The sequence below is a fragment of the Somniosus microcephalus genome, chromosome 10, assembly GCF_052327205.1.
Source record: "Somniosus microcephalus isolate GS21.2 chromosome 10, FLI_Smic_1.0, whole genome shotgun sequence".
Lineage (NCBI taxonomy): Eukaryota > Metazoa > Chordata > Chondrichthyes > Squaliformes > Somniosidae > Somniosus > Somniosus microcephalus.
In genome coordinates this window covers 144,180,912-144,200,375 of record NC_140996.1, presented here as the reverse complement: position 1 = coordinate 144,200,375, position 19,464 = coordinate 144,180,912, and the positions used below count along the sequence as shown (strand labels likewise).

Below are 19,464 nucleotides of genomic sequence, written 5' to 3'. Positions count from 1 at the left end.
TAGTTTAATAATTTAATAGTTTCAGTGTTCCAGTAATTATATCGAGTAATTACACTGATTTAATCTTGTGAGCATTGCTGGCAGCTTTCCAGTGGTGATCTTGCACAGACCCCAGTGTGAAGCCACCTCTCAAATTATTTGGCTCAAAAAGAGAAAGAACACATCTTCGATCAGATCCTGCTAGATGTGAACATGCAGCCTGTGCTTTGCTGGTTTTTTAAATATAAAAAGGTGAAAATCCAATACCTTTATTTATTCTTTAGACTCCCATGTAACATTTTGCAAGAGTTATGCTGTGGTCAAAATTCTTAGGGGTTGAAATCATGCTAGATGATGTTAGTAAATGAATCTTGAGGGCATTTGTATGAAAATTGCTCTGTCTGTTGATTTAGTAAAGGAATTAACCCAGTTAAGAGAGATAGTAAATATATGTGGGCTTGCTTCTTTTCAGATGCTGTTAACAATCTGAGGAAGGATTGATAGCAATAAAAAAGTATTTTTTTGTGCGAGAGCTGGTACTTGCAGTTTGCAGGACAACAGCACTTCTATCTCATTGTCCATAGTGTATCTTCAAGCTCAGACTTGGAATTGAAACTTCCCTCCGTGCTTTCAAACCAGAACTTCGAATGTTGTGACTTATAAATGAGAGTCAGACTTGGGATTCAGACTCCTGTTTAGTGAAACCTCAAGTGAGATTGGAAAAACTCATTGTAATTGTGAGTCTTAACTGAGATCAATGAGGAGATTACAATTAATTTCTTGGCTAGCTTCAAACGTAGGCTATCTTAAAAAGTAATGCTTCAATTCTGAATGCTTATCAGTCCATTGTGAGTTTTTTTTCTGACTCAAAAGGGTGAAAAGTGCTCCAATCCACTGGAATTGAAAGAATCTGCACTTTTTTTTTTAACCTTGATTTAAATTAGTCAGTTTAATTAAGAATGGGGAATTACTGGTAAAAAAAAATAGGTGACAGTGCAGTGTCTTATCCTTAGTCATAGACCCAACTACAAGTACAACTGACCCGACTACAAGTACAACTGAGGTATCAAAAAGCAGACCGTCTTACTATCCTTTTTCTAATATTCCAGGTTTTTCAAAAATGTATTGAAACAGCAGTTTTTTAAATAATTGTCCTCAGTCTACTTCCCTCCACTCCTGAAGGAAGTACTGGTTCTATGAATACCATGAGCCCTCCAGTACCTCACCCAGTCATCTTTCTTCCTGAGGGAGACTATAAGATGAGTGTCGGAGGCTATTCGATCATGGATGGCATTGATTCTGTTCTCACCTGGCTTACATTTGTGCACCTTTTCCAGCAGGAAATACAGGCGAGCAATCAGGAGCGTGCACCTTGGTTAATTTTCCTCTCACTAACCCGGGAGGCTAAGGCTAATTGCAGCATCCCAACTGCCACCTGGCTGAGATGTGCTAACTCAGCACAGACTAGGGACTAAGGTCTTCTGGCCCGAAAGGCTTAGTATCACACCACATTGTGCATTCACTCACTAAGTCATTGGAGAAATTCTAGCTTAGTACCAATCTTTAAAATAATGTGCAAAGGAATATCATTGGGATTACGGAGACATGGCTCCAGGGTGACCAAGGCTGGGAATTCAACATCCAGGGGTATTCAATATTCAGGAAAGACAGGCAAAAAGGAAAAGGAGGTGGGGTAGCATTGCTAGTTAAAGAGGAGATTAACACAATAGTAAGGAAGGATATTAGCTCTGATGATGTGGAATCTGTATGGGTAGAGCTGAGAAATACCAAGGGGCAGAAAACGTTAGTGGGAGTTGTATACAGACCCCCAAACAGTAATGCTGAGGTTGGGGATGGCATTAAACGGGAAACTAGAGAAGCGCGCAATAAGGGCACAGCAATTATCATGGGTGACTTTAATCTACATATAGATTGGGCTAACCAAATTAGTAACAATACTGTGGAGGAGGAATTCCTGGAGTGTATATGGGATGGTTTCCTGGACCAATATGTCGAGGAACCAACTAGAGATCAGGCCATCTTAGACTGTGTATTATGTAATGAGAAAGGATTAATTAGCAATCTTGTTGTGCGAGGCCCCTTGGGGCGAAGCGATCATAATATGATAGAATTCTTCATTAAGCTGGAGAGTGAAGTATTTGACTCAGAGACTAGGGTCCTGAGTTTAAATAAAGGAAACTACGATGGTATGAGGCGCGAGTTGGCTAGGATGGATTGGGGAACGTTACTTAAAGGGTTGATGGTGGATAGGCAATGGCAAACATTTAAAGATCGCATGGATGAACTACAGAATTTGTTCATCCCTGTTTGGTATAAAAATAAAATAAAGAAGGTCACTCAACCGTGGCTAACAAGGGAAATTAGGGATAGCATAAGATCCAAGGAGAGGACATATAAATTGGCCAGAAAAAGCAGCAAACCTGAGGATTGGGAGCAGTTTAGGATTCAGCAAAGGAGGGCAAAGGGATTAATTAAGAGGGGGAAAATAGAGTATGAGAGTAAGCTTTCAGGGAACATAAAAACTGACTGTAAAATCTTCTATAGATATGTGAAGAGAAAAAGATTGGTGAAGTCAAGCGTAGGTCCCTTGCAGTCAGAATCAGGGTAATTTATAATGGGGAACAAAGAAATAGCAGACCAATTAAATACATACTTTGGTTCTGTCTTCACAAAGGAGGACACAAATAACCTCCCAGAGATGTCGAGAACATAGGGTCTAATGAGAGGGAGGAACTGAATGAAATCAGTATTTGTAGGGAAATGGTGTTAGGAAAATTGATGGGATTGAAGGCCAATAAATCCCGAGGGCCTGATAATCTACATCCTAGGGTGCTTAAGGAAGTGGCCCTAGAAATAGTAGATGCATTGCTGGTCATCTTCCAAAATTCTATAGACTCTGGAACAGTTCCCATGGATTGGAGGGTAGCTAATGTAACCCCACTATTCAAAAAAGGTGGTGGAGAGAAAACGGGGAATTATAGACCGGTAAGCCTGACATCGGTAGTGGGGAAAATGCTAGAGTCCATTATAAAAGATGTAATAGCAGAGCACTTGGAAAACAGTGACAGGATCGGACAAAGTCAACATGGATTTATAAAAGGTAAATCGTGCTTGACTAATCTACTGGAATTTTTTCAGGATGTAACTGGTAGAATAGATAAGGGAGAACCTGTGGATGTGGTGTATTTGGACTTTCAGAAGGCTTGCGATAAGGTCCCGCATAAGAGATTAGCATGTAAATTTAAAGCACATGGGATTGGTGGTAAGGTACTGACTTGGATAGAGAACTGGTTGGCAGACAGGAAGCAAAGAGTTGGAATAAATGGGTCTTTTTCCAAGTGGCAGGCAGTGACTAGTGGGGTACCGCAGGGATCGGTGCTAGGACCCCAGCTATTCACAATATATATTAATGATCTAGACGAGGGAACTAGATGTAATATCTCCAAGTTTGCAGATGACACAAAGCTGGGTGGGTGTGTGTGCTGTGTGGAGGATGCCGAGAAACCCCAGTATGATTTGAACAGGTTGGGTAATTGGGCAGATGCATGATAATGTGGATAAATGCGAGGTTATCCACTTTGGTGGCAAAAACAGGAAGGCAGCTTATTATCTGAATGGCAATAGATTGGGAGAAGGGGAAGCGCAACGAGACCTGGGTGTCCTTGTGCACCAGCCGCTGAAGGTAAGCATGCAGGTGCAGCAGGCGGTTAAGAAGGTAAATGGTATGTTGGCCTTCATAGCGAGAGGATTCAAGTACAGGAGCAAGGATGTCTTGCTGCAGTTGTACAGAGCCTTGGTGAGACCACGCCTTGAGTATTGTGTGCAGTTTTGGTCACCTTATCTGAAGAAGGGTGTTCTTGCCATGGAGGGAGTGCAGTGAAGATTCACTAGACTGATACCTGGGATGGCAGGAATGACGTATGAGGAGAGATTGGGTCGATTGTGCTTGTATTTGCTGGAGTTTAGAAGAATGAGAGGGGATCTCATTGAAACTTATAAAATTCTAACAGGACTAGATGCAGGAAGGATGTTCCCGATGGCGGGGGAGTCCAGAACCAGGGGTCACAGTCTAAAGATAAGGGGTAAGCCATTTAGGACAGAGATGAGGAGGAATTTCTTCACCCAGAGAGTGGTAAACCTGTGTAATTCTCTGCCACAAAAGGCAATTGAGGCCAAATCATTTAATATATTCAAGAAGCAGTTAGATATATTTCTTAAGGCTAAAGGGATCAAGGGATATGGGGAGAAAGCAGGGACAGGGTACAGAATTTGGATGATCAGCCATGATCTCATTGAATGGCGGAGCAGGCTCGAGGGGCCGAGTGGCCTACTCCTGCTCCTATCTTCTATGTTTCTATGTTTCTATGTTAATAAAACAAGGTCAAATTCCCGTTTCTGCTCAATTTTTCTCCTCAGAATAATATGGGATAAGCGCATTGCATAAATATTTCATCAGTGACAACTATAGATTCACTTCAGAGCAAAACTCAACTATGTTAATGGTGGCCTGACTCCTAAGAAGATTCATACTCAAAGACAGAGAGTTGATCAAATCCTACTCTGATGAGACCCACACACCCGAGTCAGTGTGCTTCCAGCAGTGTTTCTGGTGTTCCTTCCAGAAAGTCGACCTTGGGTCCAAACTCCAGGACCGCACAATGAAAGGCAGATAATTTGAGCCACAGTAAAGCAAAACAGAATGGGAATAGTTTACTTTAGCGAAATCATGCCTGAAGAAACAAGGTTAGGAAGAATAAATGTACTTAGCAACTTACCAATGAAGTAGGCAAGTAGAATCACCAGTGTTACAGAAATGATAATGGCACTCAAGGCGGTGCACTTCCAGTTGCAGTACTTGTAGGGCTTTTTCAGACTGAACGCAGACCTTGAGAAAGTGCTGCGAGGCAAGGGTCGAGGTGGCGGAGAGTACACAGTGCTTGAAGTGAGGGGGTAACCAGGACCAGTTGTACAAAAAAGTGGAGAAGATCCAGTTCCAGGTTTAAATAAGAAGTGCCTGATGAATAAAGACAGATTCCTTATCAGAGTTCTGATTACAGAGGCCCTGGACTTGACTGTTCATTGAGTTTCTCTGCTGTCACATTTCATTACACTAACTTAAAATTTTACTTGCATTTAAAATGATTATGAATAGTCTACAAATATACAACAACTGGAACAAAATAGGTTTGGCTTACAATAGGCAATAATTCAAAACAATGATATGAATATGTTTTGGAATTTTATTCTAATTTACATTTTCTCACAAATAATTGAACTTGAAAATGTTAGTTAACTGGGACTTGGACCTGGATAAACCCAACTTTGCTAGCATTTACTGAAATATTTGGAGCATATTCTACTGTAAAAATCTTTGTATACAATAGTTTTATGCTTATTTTGAATGCAATATAGTGCATGTTATATGCAAAATTGCCTCAAATCTAACTGTACTCCGATTTTCAAGTGAAAGAAGACTTGCATTTATATAAAGCGACTTTCATGACCTCAGGATGTCCCAAAGCGCTTTATAGTGAATTAAGTATTTTTGAAGTGTATTCACTGTTATAATGTATGAAACGTAATGTACAACAAGCACCTAGGTTGTTAGCCTATTTTTCTCTGTAAGATGGTGCATGAAATGAGTGAAAAGTTATTGTACATGATGTTCTTACCAGTTTTGTGACCTTTGCTGCGATGAACCAACTATTAAAGAGGAATGTGACTCCTGGAAGGGGTGGAAGCTCAGGCATTAAAATAAGATTACAAAATCTCTGCTATGAGTCGAGACAGTTCCATTTGTGCCCAAAGTGGAACTTGCTGGGGATCAGTTGTTGAGGGGCTGTTTTACAGAATGACCCTTTCAGCTGATATACTTTGTGAGGCCGTCTCTGACCAGTATCCATTACAGTGACTATGTGTTGGCATCCTTCATGGCCCTAGATTCTGATTTCCACACACCGTTAGGGAGAATAACTCCTCTCAGGTGGGAGATATAGTATAAACTGTTTTCCTCGACAATCTTTCTGAAGGAAATTCTTTGCAGTGCAGTACTTTAGAAACACACTTAAGGCATTATGGATTAGCTGCAGGAAAGTACCCCAGGAGAGATGTTCCGCCTAAACTAATATTTGAGGGATCTAGCTGCCAAAGCTGTCATATTAATGTTTGCTTTAAGAGCGCAGAAACCTGCCTCACATTACTGTGTAATGTATTAAGGTTTATAATAGTCCCAGTAACTTTAACTGAGAAGTATATTTTTAATATATTTTTCAAATATATTAAAAAAGGAGACTGAATGGCTAACTGGGTTATCCTTTTTATCTTACTGCAAGAAAGATCTTTAACATTCATCTTCCTAGGCCACAGGTGAGCAAGTCCCAGGGCTCTGACACGGTTGGTCAGAATCAGCAGCCAACAGATGTTCTCAATGGGGAAGTGCCTGACTTGCACTCAATACTTTCCATAGAAAAGTGACTCTAATTGGAAGTGAAGCTGTTCAGGGACAGACAGAATCTGCACCCACTCCTCGATAGTCCTGTCCATTATTGCCACTGCTCCAAAATGCTGCACGGTGACACCAAAAGGAAAGTTTTAGTTGAGAATCTGTCAGACATCTACAGTCATTCCTCCTACCTGTGCAAGAAACATTCAGAAAATCCATCAAAAATGTTTAATGCAAGTAAGCAATACCCGTGACCCTTACTGAATTGGCTTAATACAGTGTTGTCCAATAGCCACATGTGGCTAATTGAGAATCAAGATGTGGTTAATTGTATTTCTGATTAGTAAATTTAAAAAGGAGTAATAGACACTGCTATATTTGCACAGCATATGCAGTGTACTTTAACCTTTTCTGTATTTATTGGTAAGATAAAGAAGAGCGTGCAAGTGATTTTGATCATTGAGCACTTGGTTATTGAATAGTAGTGGATGTTTGTTGAGTAAATATACACACACGACACATTTACTTGTTTTGTGTCAGTGTATGTAAGGCACTTTCCACTAAAATTAGTGCATGTGGCTAAAACAGTGCCATATGTGTGGCTAGTCAATGATTTCTATTGGACAACACTGGCTTAATAAAGTTATTCTTATATTTTGTCAATGGAGAGACTTGTCATAATTTTAATTTGCCAGACAACTAAATGACTAAATAAATTAAAGTAAATGGTAATAATCAGGAAATTAAAGTGACAAATAACTGCCTCTCTCTGATTGGCTATCACTCCCAATGCACTCACATATCATGAATTACTTTAAGAATATAAGCAATTTGGGATAATGTCAGAAATAGGTTCTAACTCAGTTTCAGGGTGCCAATGCAGTTTGGGTTTCCTATTCTGCCATATTCCACCATGGCAGGACATTCTGATCCCAACAAAATTCGAGTGATCAGACACAAAATTATTGTGGAAAAGCATTCGTATTAGCCAATTAATCTTTACATATAAAAATGAACATTTTGCAGACACCGGGAATCACACTATAAATGTGTCTACAGCAGAAAAAAGTCACGCTTTTCTGACTGGCTCAAATAATCATGTGATTTGCTCAAATCATAGGTAACAAAAGCTTCCGGCTGCTATGTTGCTTCCTCACTGACCCTCGTATGCACCTCCACAAAAGTATTTACAACAATAATAAATTAAAGAATTCGGGAAAACAAATACAAAACCTACAATGCAGTCCACCATTACATTTTACCTAACATCACCAACCTTTGCCAACACAGCCATTTCCTTCCAGGATTCTCAGCTTTTCTTACAGCTTCTATTATTCTACCCCGCCATCATTACTGCACTAACTCTGTACCCTTCAGTATTGCTCCTATGATCTCCCTGCAAGCACAAGTATTTTTTTCTCCCTACCTTTCAGGTCTCCATGTAACATAGAAACATAGAAAAAAAATAGGAGCAGGAGTAGGTCATTTGGCCCTTCGAGCCTGCTCCGCCATTCAATATGATCATGGCTGATCCTCTATCTCAATACCATATTCCCGCTCTCTCCCATACCCCTTGATGCCTTTTGCGTCTAGAAATCTAAAATATATTCTTAAATATATTCAGTGACTTGGCCCCCACAGCCTTCTGTGGTAGAGAATTCCACAGATTCACCACCCTCTGAGTGAAGAAATTTCTCCTCATCTCAGTCCTAAATGTCCTACCCCATATCGTGAGACTGTGACCCTCGTTCTAGAGCCCCCAGCCAGGGGAAACATCCTCGCTGCATCCAGTCTGTCTAGCCCTGTCAGAATTTTATACATTTCAATGAGATCCCATCTCATTCTTCAAAACTCTAGTGAATACAGGCCTAGTTGACCCAATCTCTCCTCATACGACTGTCCTGCCATCCTAGGAATCAGTCTGGTGAACCTTCGCTGCATTCCCTCTATGGCAAGTATATCCTTTCTTAGGTAAGGAGACCAAAACTGCACACAGTACTCCAGGTGTGGTCTCACCAAGGCCCTGTATAACTGTAGTAAGACATCCTTGCTCCTGTACTCAAATCCTTTTGCAATGAAGGCCAACATACCATTTGCCTTCCTAACTGCTTGCTGCACCTGCATGTTTGCTTTCAGTGACTGGTATACAAGGACACCCAGGTCCCTTTGTACATCAACATTTCCCAATCTGCCTTTCTGTTTTTCCTACCAAAGTGGATAACTTCACATTTACCCATGTTATACTGCAACTGCCGTGTATTTTCCCACTCACTCAACTTGTCTAAATCGCCTTGAAGCCTCTTTGTATCCACCTCACAACTCACAATCCCACCTAGTTACGTGTCGTCAGCAAACTTGGAAATATTACATTTGGTTCCCTCATCCAAATCATTGATATATATTGTGAATAGCTGGGGCCCAAGCACTGATCCCTGCGGTACCCCACTGGTCACCGCCTGCCACCCCGAAAAAGACCCATTTATTCCTACTCTCTGTTTCCAGTCTGTTAACCAATTTTCAATCCATGCCCCCAATATTACCCCCAATCCCATGTGCTTTAACTTTGCACACTAACCTCTTATGTGGGACTTTATCAAAGGCCTTCTGAAAATCCAAATACATCACATCCACTGGTTCTCCCTTATCTATTCTACCAGTTACATCCTCAAAAAACTCCAGTAGGTTTGTCAAACACGATTTCCTTTTCATAAATCCATGTTGACTTTGTCTAATCCTGTTGATATTTTCTAAGTGCCCTGTTATCACATCCTTTATAATAGACTCTAGCATTTTCCCTACTACTGATGTTAGGCTAACCGGTCTGTAGTTCCCTGTTTTCACTCTCCCTCCTTTTTTTAAATAGTGGGGTTACATTTGCCACCCTCCAATCTATAGAAACTGTTCCATAATCTATAGAATTTTGGAAGATGACAACCAATGCATCCACTATTTCCATGGCTACCTCTTTTAGTGCTCTGGGATGCAGATTATCAGGCCCTGGGGATTTATCGGCTTTAATTTCTCCAGCACTATTTTTTTACTAATACTAATTTCCATTAATTCCTCCTTCTCACTAGACCCTTGGTTCCTTAGCATTTCTGGGAAGTTATTTGTGTCCTCTTCCGTGAAGACAAAACCAAAGTATTTGTTTAATTGCTCTGCCATTTCCCTGTTCCCCATTATAAATTCTCCCATTTCTGACTGTAAGGGATCTACATTTGTCTTCACCAATCTTTTTCTTTTTACATACTTGTAGAAGCTTTTACAGTCTGCTTTTATGTTCCTTGCAAGTTTACTCTCATACTCTATCTTTCCCCTCTTAATCAATCTCTTGGTCCTTTTTTGCTGAACTCTAAACTGCTCCCAATCCTCAGGCTTGCTACTTTTTCTGGCAACTTTATATGACTCCTCTTTGGATCTAATACTATCCTTAATTTCTTTTGTTAGCCATGGTTGGGCCGCTTTTCCTTTTGTGCTGTTGCACCAGAAATGAATATATAACTGTTGTAATTCATGCATTTGTTCCTTAAATGTTAGCCATTGCCTATCCACCTTCATGCCTTTTAATGAAGCTCCCCAATCTATCATAGCCAACTCCCACCTCATACCTTTGTAGTTACCTTTGTTTAGATTTAGGACCCTAGTTTCAGATTAGACTACTTCACTTTCCATCTTAAATGACCTTTAACCACTCCGCACATGGACACCATCACTGTCACCTTCCTGCATGCACTTCTATAGAAAATATGACTGCTTCACTTCACAGATTTCCAACACATCAACTGAGTCTATATATCCAACCAGTTCACAAAAGACTGAACGTTGGGTCAATTGAAATTTTCAAGACTGAGATCAACATATTGTTATTAGATAAAGGTATCAAGGGATATGGATCAAAGGCAGATACATGGATTTGAGGTACGGATCAGCCATGATCTAATTAAATGAGGGAATGGCTTGTGGGACTGAATGACGACCTCCTATTCCTATATTCACCAACAACTTAACATGCCTGAATACAGTCCTGAGCTGTGCCACCACTGTTGGGGGAAATTCCATTTTCTTCACTTCTCATGAGCAAAGCCACAAGAGATCCAATAGTATGTATTGAGTGGTGTAAAATAGAGCTTACACTGATGAGTAAAACAATGCTTCAACACATCAAAGTGTATAAAGTAGCTGTCAGTCGCAACAGTCTAAAATAAGTTGAACCACACCTACATTGCAGTGATTATTTTTTTTAAAAACTATGTGATCATGAATTAATTTACTTTCAGTGCCACTACTTACAAGACTGATAGGCCTAGAAATTCAGTATAACCACATTTGGGGCACTACAGCCGGGCATTCGCAAAATTTCAAATCAAATCAAATCAATCAAATCAACTTTTATTGTCATTGTTAGTGCACAAGTGCAGTACAACGAAATGTAGGCTTGCGGCTCCCGAGAGTGTACATTTGGATTAAGACATTTAAACATTCAACATACATTTGGCTTGTAGTATATTAACATAAATATAACCATAATAAAGTGCATTGGCAGATGTGCAGGCTTTAGAGTTTATTTGTGGAGTTCAGTAGGATGACAGCCCTGGGAAAGAAGCTGTTCCTAAATCTGGTCGTACGGGTGTGAATGCATCTGTAGCGTCTCCCAGATGGCAGGAGGGCGAACAGACTGTGGCTGGGGTGGGTAGGGTCTTTGATGATGGACCGTGACCTCCGTAGACAGCGTTTCTGGTATATGTGCTCTATGGTCGGTAGCCGGGTGCCGGTAATGCGTTGGGCAGTTTTGACTACCCGCTGCAGGGCTTTCTGGTCATAGTAGCTACAGCTGCCATACCATACTGTGATACAGTTTGTCAGGATGCTCTCTATAGTGCAGCGGTAAAAGTTAGAGAGGATCAGGGGTGACAGATTACATCCCTTCAGCCTCCTTAGGAAATATAGGCGCTGCTGGGCCTTCTTCACCAGAGAGGAGGTGTTGAGGGACCAGGAGAGATCTTCCGTGATGTGGACTCCGAGGAACTTAAAGCTGTCCACCCTTTCCACCACAGCCCCATTGATGTGGATGGGGGTGTGACTTCCGCCTTTGGACTTCCTGAAGTCCACAATGATTTCTTTTGTTTTCTTGGTGTTAAGGGCCAGGTTGTTATCGGCGCACCACTTCACGAGATGCTGGACCTCCTCCCTGTAGGCTTACTCATCGTTGTTGGTGATCTGGCCTACTACCGTGGTGTCATCCGCAAACTTGATGATGGTGTTGGAACCATTAACAGCCACACAGTCGTGGGTGAAGAGGGAGTAGAGGAGGGGGCTCAGCACACATCCTTGTGGGGCCCCCGTGTTCAGGGTCAGGGTGGGGGGAGGTGTGGTTACCTAATTTGACAGACTGGGGTCTGTTTGTTAGGAAGTCCAGGGTCCAGTTGCAGAGGGAAGTGTTCAGGCCAAGAGTTTGGAGTTTGGTGGCCAGCTTGTTGGGGACGATAGTGTTGAATGCTGAGCTGTAGTCTATGAACAGCATTCTGATGTAGGTCTCCTTACCATCTAGGTGATTCAGTGCCGAGTGTAGAGCAGTTGTGATTGCATCCTCCGTTGATCTGTTTGCACAATAGGCAAACTGGTGTTGGTCAAGGGAGGCAGGAACACTGGCTTTGATGTGGGCTAAGACCAGTCTCTCGAAACACTTCATTATGATGGGTGTGAGTGCGACAGGTCGATAGTCGTTCAGGCACGTCACAGCTGTTTGTTTTGGCACAGGAATAATGGTAGCGGTCTTGAAGCATGTAGGGACTACTGCCTGGGCCAATGACAGATTGAAGATGGCGGTGAAGACATCAGCCAGCTGATCAGCACATTCCTTGAGTACCCGTCCAGGGATGCTATCCGGTCCAGCAGCCTTTCGTGTCTTCACTCCGCGTAGAACACCCCTTACGTCGGAGGTCGACAGAGTGAGCACCTGGTCTTCCGGGGGTGGCAAGGCTTTGGTAGCCGGCTCCCTGTTGTCCCTGTCGAAGCGAGTGTAGAAGTTGTTAAGCTCCTCCGGAAGGGAGGCATCGCTAACCGGGAGACTGGTGTTTTTGCCCTTGTAGTCAGTGATGGACTGGCTGCCTTGCCACATGCGCCGGGGGTCCGAGTTGTTGCGGAAGTGATCCTCTATCCGCAGTGTCGGTTTCCTTTTGGCAGTCCTGATACCCTTTTTTAGGTTGGTCCTAGCTGCACTGTAAGCCGCCGCGTCGCCAGATTTAAATGCTGCGTCGCGTGCTTTCAACAGTGAGCGGACCTCTCCGTTCATCCAGGGTTTCTGGTTGGGGTATGTCCTGATATTTTTATGGGTCGTGACGACCTCGACGCAGCTGTTGATGTAGGATAGCACTGTGGGTGCATATTCCTCGATGTCATTATGGGCAAACATGCCCCAATCAGTGCGTTCGAAGCAGTCCTGAAGCTCCGATACTGCCCCCTTTGGCCATACTTTCACTGCTCTCACTGCTGTTCTCCCTCTTTTGATGAGCGGTTTGTATGCCGGGGCTAGAAACAGGGAGAGGTGGTCAGACTTCCCAAGGTGGGGGCAGGGAATGGCCTTATAAGCATCTACAATGCTCGTGTAGACTTGATCCAGTGTGTTCTCCCCTGTTGTGAGGCAGGAGACATTCTGGTGGAATTTCGGTAGTACAGTTTTTAGGTTTATGTGATTGAAGTCCCCCGCGACGATAAAAGCTCCGTCTGGGTGCGCAGTTTGTTTAGCGCCCGGTGCAACTTAGCGCCACCTTCGCCGATATTCAGTTGCATCACCCCAAGAGGTTGCTGCTGCGCTAAAGCAGGCGATGCACGACTATCCTAAGGCGCTAAGCCGACGAGCCGGGGCGCTACCACCGAGGGCAGGCGCAGCGCAGGTGCGGCGAGTTGCTGATTGAAGCCAGACATGCTGGCGCCAGTCAGCTGTTAAAGGGGGAGGGTGGATTTGTATTGGCTGCCACGCCCTGCACACTGCAGCCCTGAATCAAGGCCTGAACATAGCTGCTTCAACTGTTCAACGCCCACGACTATGGAGAAGGCTAGGGAACAAGCGCAGCGCTTCAGCGAGGGTGCCCTGAAGGTACTGGTTGGCGCAGTGGAGCGCAGGCGACTTGTCCTCTTCCCTGATAGTGGCAGGAGGCCACTGCTCAGCGAGTATAGAAAAGCCTGGAGGGAGGTGGCAAACAGGGTGACCTCCAACAGTATGGTTGGCAGGTCTCCTGTGCAATGCAGAAAAAAGTTCAACGACCTCACTCGGGTTGTCAGGGTGAGTACCCTTTCCAGTATCCTCCTCATCCCTGCATGTGCACCTCACTTTATGGCCAAAGGGACCTGAAAGCCCCAATGCCCAGCCCTCATCCAGCAGCTATGGGACTGTCCTGAAAATCACTTTACACACTGTCACGGCTATTCCACCATGGGAGGTAGTACAGGCAAGATGAGGGCTTGACACTGTCAGGGCTATTCTACCATGGGAGGCAGTGCAGGCAAGATGAGGGCTTGACACTGTCAGGGCTATTCCACCATGGGAGGCAGTGCAGGCAAGATCGGTGCTTGACACTGTACTTAGAGGCCGTCCTTTCTCTTGCAGGGCAAGCTGGCCCACAACCGCAGGCAGCAGCGACAGACCGGGGGAGGCCATCCTGACCTCAAACAGCTCAGCGACCTGGAGCAGTGTGTGGAGCGCATTATGGCAGGCCGGCTGATTGGCCCTGTCGCCAGTGGAGATGCCGACCCTGTTCCGGGCAGCAATGGTAAGGTCATCACCTTTTTGACCTCTCTCTTTCCACTTGCGCCTCACATCAGCATCCTTTGCCACTATCGAACCAATGCAGTGCATAGCAGCACTCATGCCCCCCTCGCTGCCGCCCTGTCCTCACACTAAAGCAACTCTTGTGCCTCCCTGCTTTCAGATGCTGAATCGCCAGGTGAGGAGGCGGGCCCTCAAGCTGGCACTGTGTCCGATTCTGAAATCGAGGAGGAGGAAGAGGAAGCCGGCCCATCAGTGACACCCTCAGCCGAGGCAGCCCATGGCCATGATGGGGACACGTCTTCCCTGGAGGGGAGCAGGGGGGAAGGATCTGAGGGGAGTGAAGCTCTGGGGCCCAGCGGGCTGCAGCAATGCGGGAGGGGTGGGGAAGCTCGGCGGCCTTCTCCACAGAGGGAGAGTCTGGCCTCGAGTCCTGCTACGGTGAGCGCAGAGGAGGTGCGGCTCCTTGCTGAAATGGGCGCCCAGGCTGAGCGCAGGCACACTGAGCTCATGGCTGCAGTGGCAAGGATGCCTGACTCCATAGAGTCACTGGCAAGGAGTGTACAGGAATTCGGGGTGGCACAGGCCAGGAGTCTGCAGGACTTCGCTGCATCACAGGTGGCTTCCAGCCAAGTGCTCAGTCGTGCCGTGCATTCACTGGCTGGTGTGATGCAGACACAGACCAGGGCCACACGGGCACTAACTGCTACCACCCTCGCTGGATCGGCCAGGCATCGACGGGGCCCTCGCCGCGCCGCAGCAGGCCAGCAGTCTGTGCTTCAGCAGATTGCTGCGCATGCTGCAGTGCTGGCCCGTGCGAGTGCCAGTGTATCAGCCGACCAGGGAGTGCCTGTGCTCTGTCAGGTTGGCAGCATTCCTGCAGCCAACACTGTCACTCCTCCACTGCAGCTGCCACCACCCGTAGGACAGACTGCTGCCGCCCAAGCAGAGTTGGAGCAGTCAGCAGCCGGCCCCTCCAGGCCCAGAGCTGGTCCAGGCTGTCCCCCAAGGGCATCTGCCGTCTCACCATCTGACCCTCAGCAGCCTTCCCCAGCCTTGCTGCAGCCACTGGGGTCGCATTGAGGAGGAGCTGCAGGGCGGGAAGGGGCCACTCGCGGAAGCGAGGCGGATCACCCTCGCAGGGGAAAAAGTAGAAGGTGTGGCCAATTTGTTTTTTTATATGAGGCCGAGAAGGTTTTTTGATATATGAACATAAGAAATAGGAGCAGGAGTAGGCCAATCGGCCCCTCGAGCCTGCTCCGCCATTCAATAAGATCATGGCTGATCTGATCCTAACCGCCAATCCACTATCACAGAACCATCTCCTGAATCTAACAGAATTAGACACATGAAATAGGAGCAGGATCAGGCTACACGGCCCCTGGGCCCGCTCCGCTACTCACAGGGCCATGACCGATCCGAACCTAGACTCATGTCCAAATTCCTGCCCGTTCCCCATAACCCTTTATTCCCTTTACTTCTAGGAAACTGTCTATTTCTGTTTTAAATTTATGTAATGATGTAGCTTCTACAGCTTTTTGGGGCAGCATATTCCATGGACCTACCACCCTCTGAGTGAAGTAGTTCCTCCTCATCTCAGTTTTGAAAGAGCAGCCCCTTATTCTAAGACTATGCCCCCTAGTTCTAGTTTCACCCATCATCGGGAACATCCTCCCCGCATCCACCCGATCCAACCCCTTCACAATCTTATATGTTTCAATAAGATCGCCTCTCAATCTTCTGAACTCCAATGAGTAGAGTCCCAATCTACTCAACCTCTCCTCATATGTCCATCCCCTCATCCCCGGGATTAACCGAGTGAACTTTCTTTGTACTGACTCGAGAGCAAGTATGTCTTTTCTTAAGTATGGACACCAAAACTGTATGCAGTATTCCAGGTGCGGTCTCACCAATACCTTGTACAACTGAAGCAATACCTCCCTATTTTTATATTCTATCCCCCTAGCAATGAAAGCCAACATTCCATTGGCCTTCTTAATCACTTGCTGCACCTGCATACTAACCTTTTGAGTTTCGTGCACCAGGACCCCCAGATCCCTTTGTACTTCAGTACTTTCCAGTTTCTTGCCATTAAGATAATAACTTGCTCTACGATTTTTCCTGCCAAAGTGCATAACCTCACACTTTCCAGTATAGTATTCCACCTGCCAAATCTCTGCCCACTTACTTAGCCTGTCTATGCCCCCTTGCAGGTTTTTTATGTCCTCCTCACTCACTACTTTCCCTCCCATCTTAGTATCATCTGCAAACTTTGATATGTTGCACTCGGTCCCTTCCTCCAAATCGTTAATATAGATTGTAAAGAGTTGGGGACCCAGCACTGACCACTGCGGAACACCACTAGTTACTGATTGCCAATCCGAGAATGAACCATTTATCCCAACTCTCTGCTTTCTGTTAGATAGCCAATCCTCTATCCATGCCAGAATATTACCCCCAATCACGTGATTTTTTATCTTAAGCAATAATCTTTTGTGTGGCACCTTGTCAAATGCCTTTTGGAAGTCTAAATACACTACGTCCACTGGTTCCCCTTTATCCACCCTATATGTTACTTCCTCAAAGAACTCCAGAAAATTTGTCAAACATGACTTCCCCTTCATAAAACCATACTGACTTTGTCCTATTAAATTATGATTATCCAAATGTCCTGTTACTGTCTCCTTAATAATGGACTCCAATATTTTACCTACCACAGATGTTAGGCTAACCGGTCTATAGTTTCCAGCCTTCTGTCTACTGCCCTTTTTAAATAAGGGCGTTACATTAGCAGTTTTCCAGTCTGCCAGGACCTTTGCTGATTCCAGGGAGTTTTGGAAAATTATTACCAATGCATCCACAATCCCTACCGCCACTTCCCTCAAGACCCTAGGATGTAAGCCATCAGGTCCAGGTGATTTATCCGTCTTGAGTCCCATTATTTTACCGAGTACCACTTCCTTAGTGATTTTGATCGTGTTTAGCTCCCCCCCCCCCATAGCCCCCTGTTTGTCCAGTGTTGGGATATTCTTAGTGTCTTCTACTATAGGCCGAGACTGTTGTGTTTTTTGATAGATGAAGGCCCAGACTGTTGTGTTTGTTTTTTCTAAAGGCCGAGGATCATGGTCATTTTTGTATAACTGCTTTTTTCATTTTCTGAAGGTTGTGAGAGCCAGTTATGTCTCTGACTGTTTTTTGGGGGGGGTTTCTCTGAATTAGTTTGTCATGTGGGAAGGGCACAGAGTTTGCACAGTAAAAAAATTTCTTGAATCGCTTTGTCCATGTTTGCTTTTTGAACTATTTGTTGCCTTGACCGGCTGAGGGCTTGCGGAGCGGCTCCATTCATCTTCTTTCATTGGAACAAGCCATTCCCTGAGAGGGGGCCTAGAACCGAGTTGCAATAAGCCGCCGACAGACGGCCCTTGCACTTTGTGCCTCCCTCCCGTCTTGGTGCTCCTCCTCCTCCTCCTCTGGTGGTCCTCCAATGTCTGCTGGCAGTGGCCGAGTCCTGAGGATAGCCAGGTTGTGCCGCATGCAGCACACTACAACGAAATGGGAGACTCGCTCAGGCGAGTACTGTAGGGCTCCCCCGGAACGATCCAGACAGGGGAACCATTGCTTGAGCACGCCGATTTGTGTGCTCAATGATGTTCCTGATTGCTTGATGGCTGTCATTGTATCGCTCTTCAGCAGGGGTGCTGGGTGCACGGAGCGGGGTCATCAGCCAGGTGCACAAAGGATAGTCTTTGTCCCCGAGAAGCCACCCTCATGGGTGAGCCTGAGCTTCGAAAATGTCTGCCACAGAAGTCTGGCGCAGGATGAAGGCATCGTGGCTGCTGCCTGGAAAGCAGGCATTGACAGCTAGTATGAGCTGCCTGTGGTCACACACCAACTGCATGTTGAGCGAATGGTAGCCCTTCCGGTTGCGGTAATCCTCTGCATTCTGTAGCGGTGCCCGCAAAGCCACATGCGTGCAGTCAATGGCGCCCTGGACCATGGGGAAGCCCGCTAATACTGCAAATCCCATTGCACGCTCTTGCTGTTTGTCCAGGGTCATGGGGAAGGAGATGAACTGACGTCTCCTTCTGAAAAGGGCATTGGTCACCTGGTGGATGCAGCAATGTACTGCGAACTGGGAGATGTTGGCAATGTCCCCAGTAGCGGATTGGAAGGAGCCGGTGGCATAGAAGTTGAGAGCCACCGTCACCTTCACTGCCACCAACAGAAACGTCCTGCTCCTCAGCTGTGGCTGCAGATCTCTGCGAAGCAGGTGGCAGATCTCAGTGACCACCTCCCTTCTGAATTGCAGCCTCCGAACACACTGCTCCTCAGACATGTTCAGACATGAAAACTGCTGACGGTATACCCTGGGTGGGTAATGTTAAGTCTGTCTGTTCTAGTTGTAATTACTAACACAGACTACAAGATTAAAGTTCAACAGGTCTTTACTGGTTGGAGGTCAGGACTATACTAAATACAATATTACTACACAGTGCTTATATACCGGTGGTCACCACCGGTATTACGTATACAGCAGCCAGAGAAAGTAGTACATCTCTTAAGGTGGAACAGGCTTAAGTTCTCTTAAGGTGGAACAGGTTACATACATCACAATCCTCCCTTTTTAGCTTAACAGTCATATCCCCATTTAAGATAACATAATAACATATATAACTTCAGGTATAAACAGTTCAAAGGTTCAGTCTCTCAGGAGGCCTTCTGATTCGGTTTGGATAACGCCTTTCAGTGGTCTCTGATTCCTGTTGCTGAGGTGACTCCTCTAGTTGGTCTCCCATGCATTGGGTGTTATCATCATCAGGTACATTCCCTGCCGAGGTAGATGCTTCAGGTTCATTAACGTCTTCCACAGTTGTCTCTGTCGCAACCATGGGTTCGACCCTTGCTCTCGATTCTACCAGTTGATCCGCATGATGCCGTATCACATTGTTACCAATATCTACAGTGTACATCAGAGGTCCTTGTCTGGCCCGAATTGTTCCGGACTGCCATTTTTCGTTTCCATAGCCCCTTGCCAACACTGGTTGTCCTACGTCGAAACTTCGAGTGGTCTTGTTATTAATATGCCGGAACTGTTTGTTTTCCACTTCCCTCCGCACATTTGGTTTTAACAAGTCCAACCTGGACCGCAACCTCCTGTTATAAAACATCATGGCAGGACTTTGGTTAGTCACTGCATGAGCGGCGTTTCGATATGCCATTAGGAAATTGTCCACCTTGTGCTGTAACGGAATCTGAT

General features: G+C 45.2%; 1 protein-coding gene across 3 annotated transcripts in view; it reads right to left on the bottom strand.

Annotated features, from left to right (window-relative positions):
• The window catches only part of tenm4 (teneurin transmembrane protein 4), a 934,100-nt gene that overhangs the window by 305,332 nt on the left and 609,304 nt on the right, over positions 1 to 19,464 (bottom strand). For all 3 annotated transcript variants that reach the window (XM_085998898.1, XM_085998899.1, XM_085998901.1), the window contains exon 7: positions 4,776 to 5,014. In XM_085998898.1, coding sequence (XP_085855024.1) covers positions 4,776 to 5,014 — 239 coding nt within the window. The remainder of the gene's footprint in view (positions 1 to 4,775; positions 5,015 to 19,464) is intronic.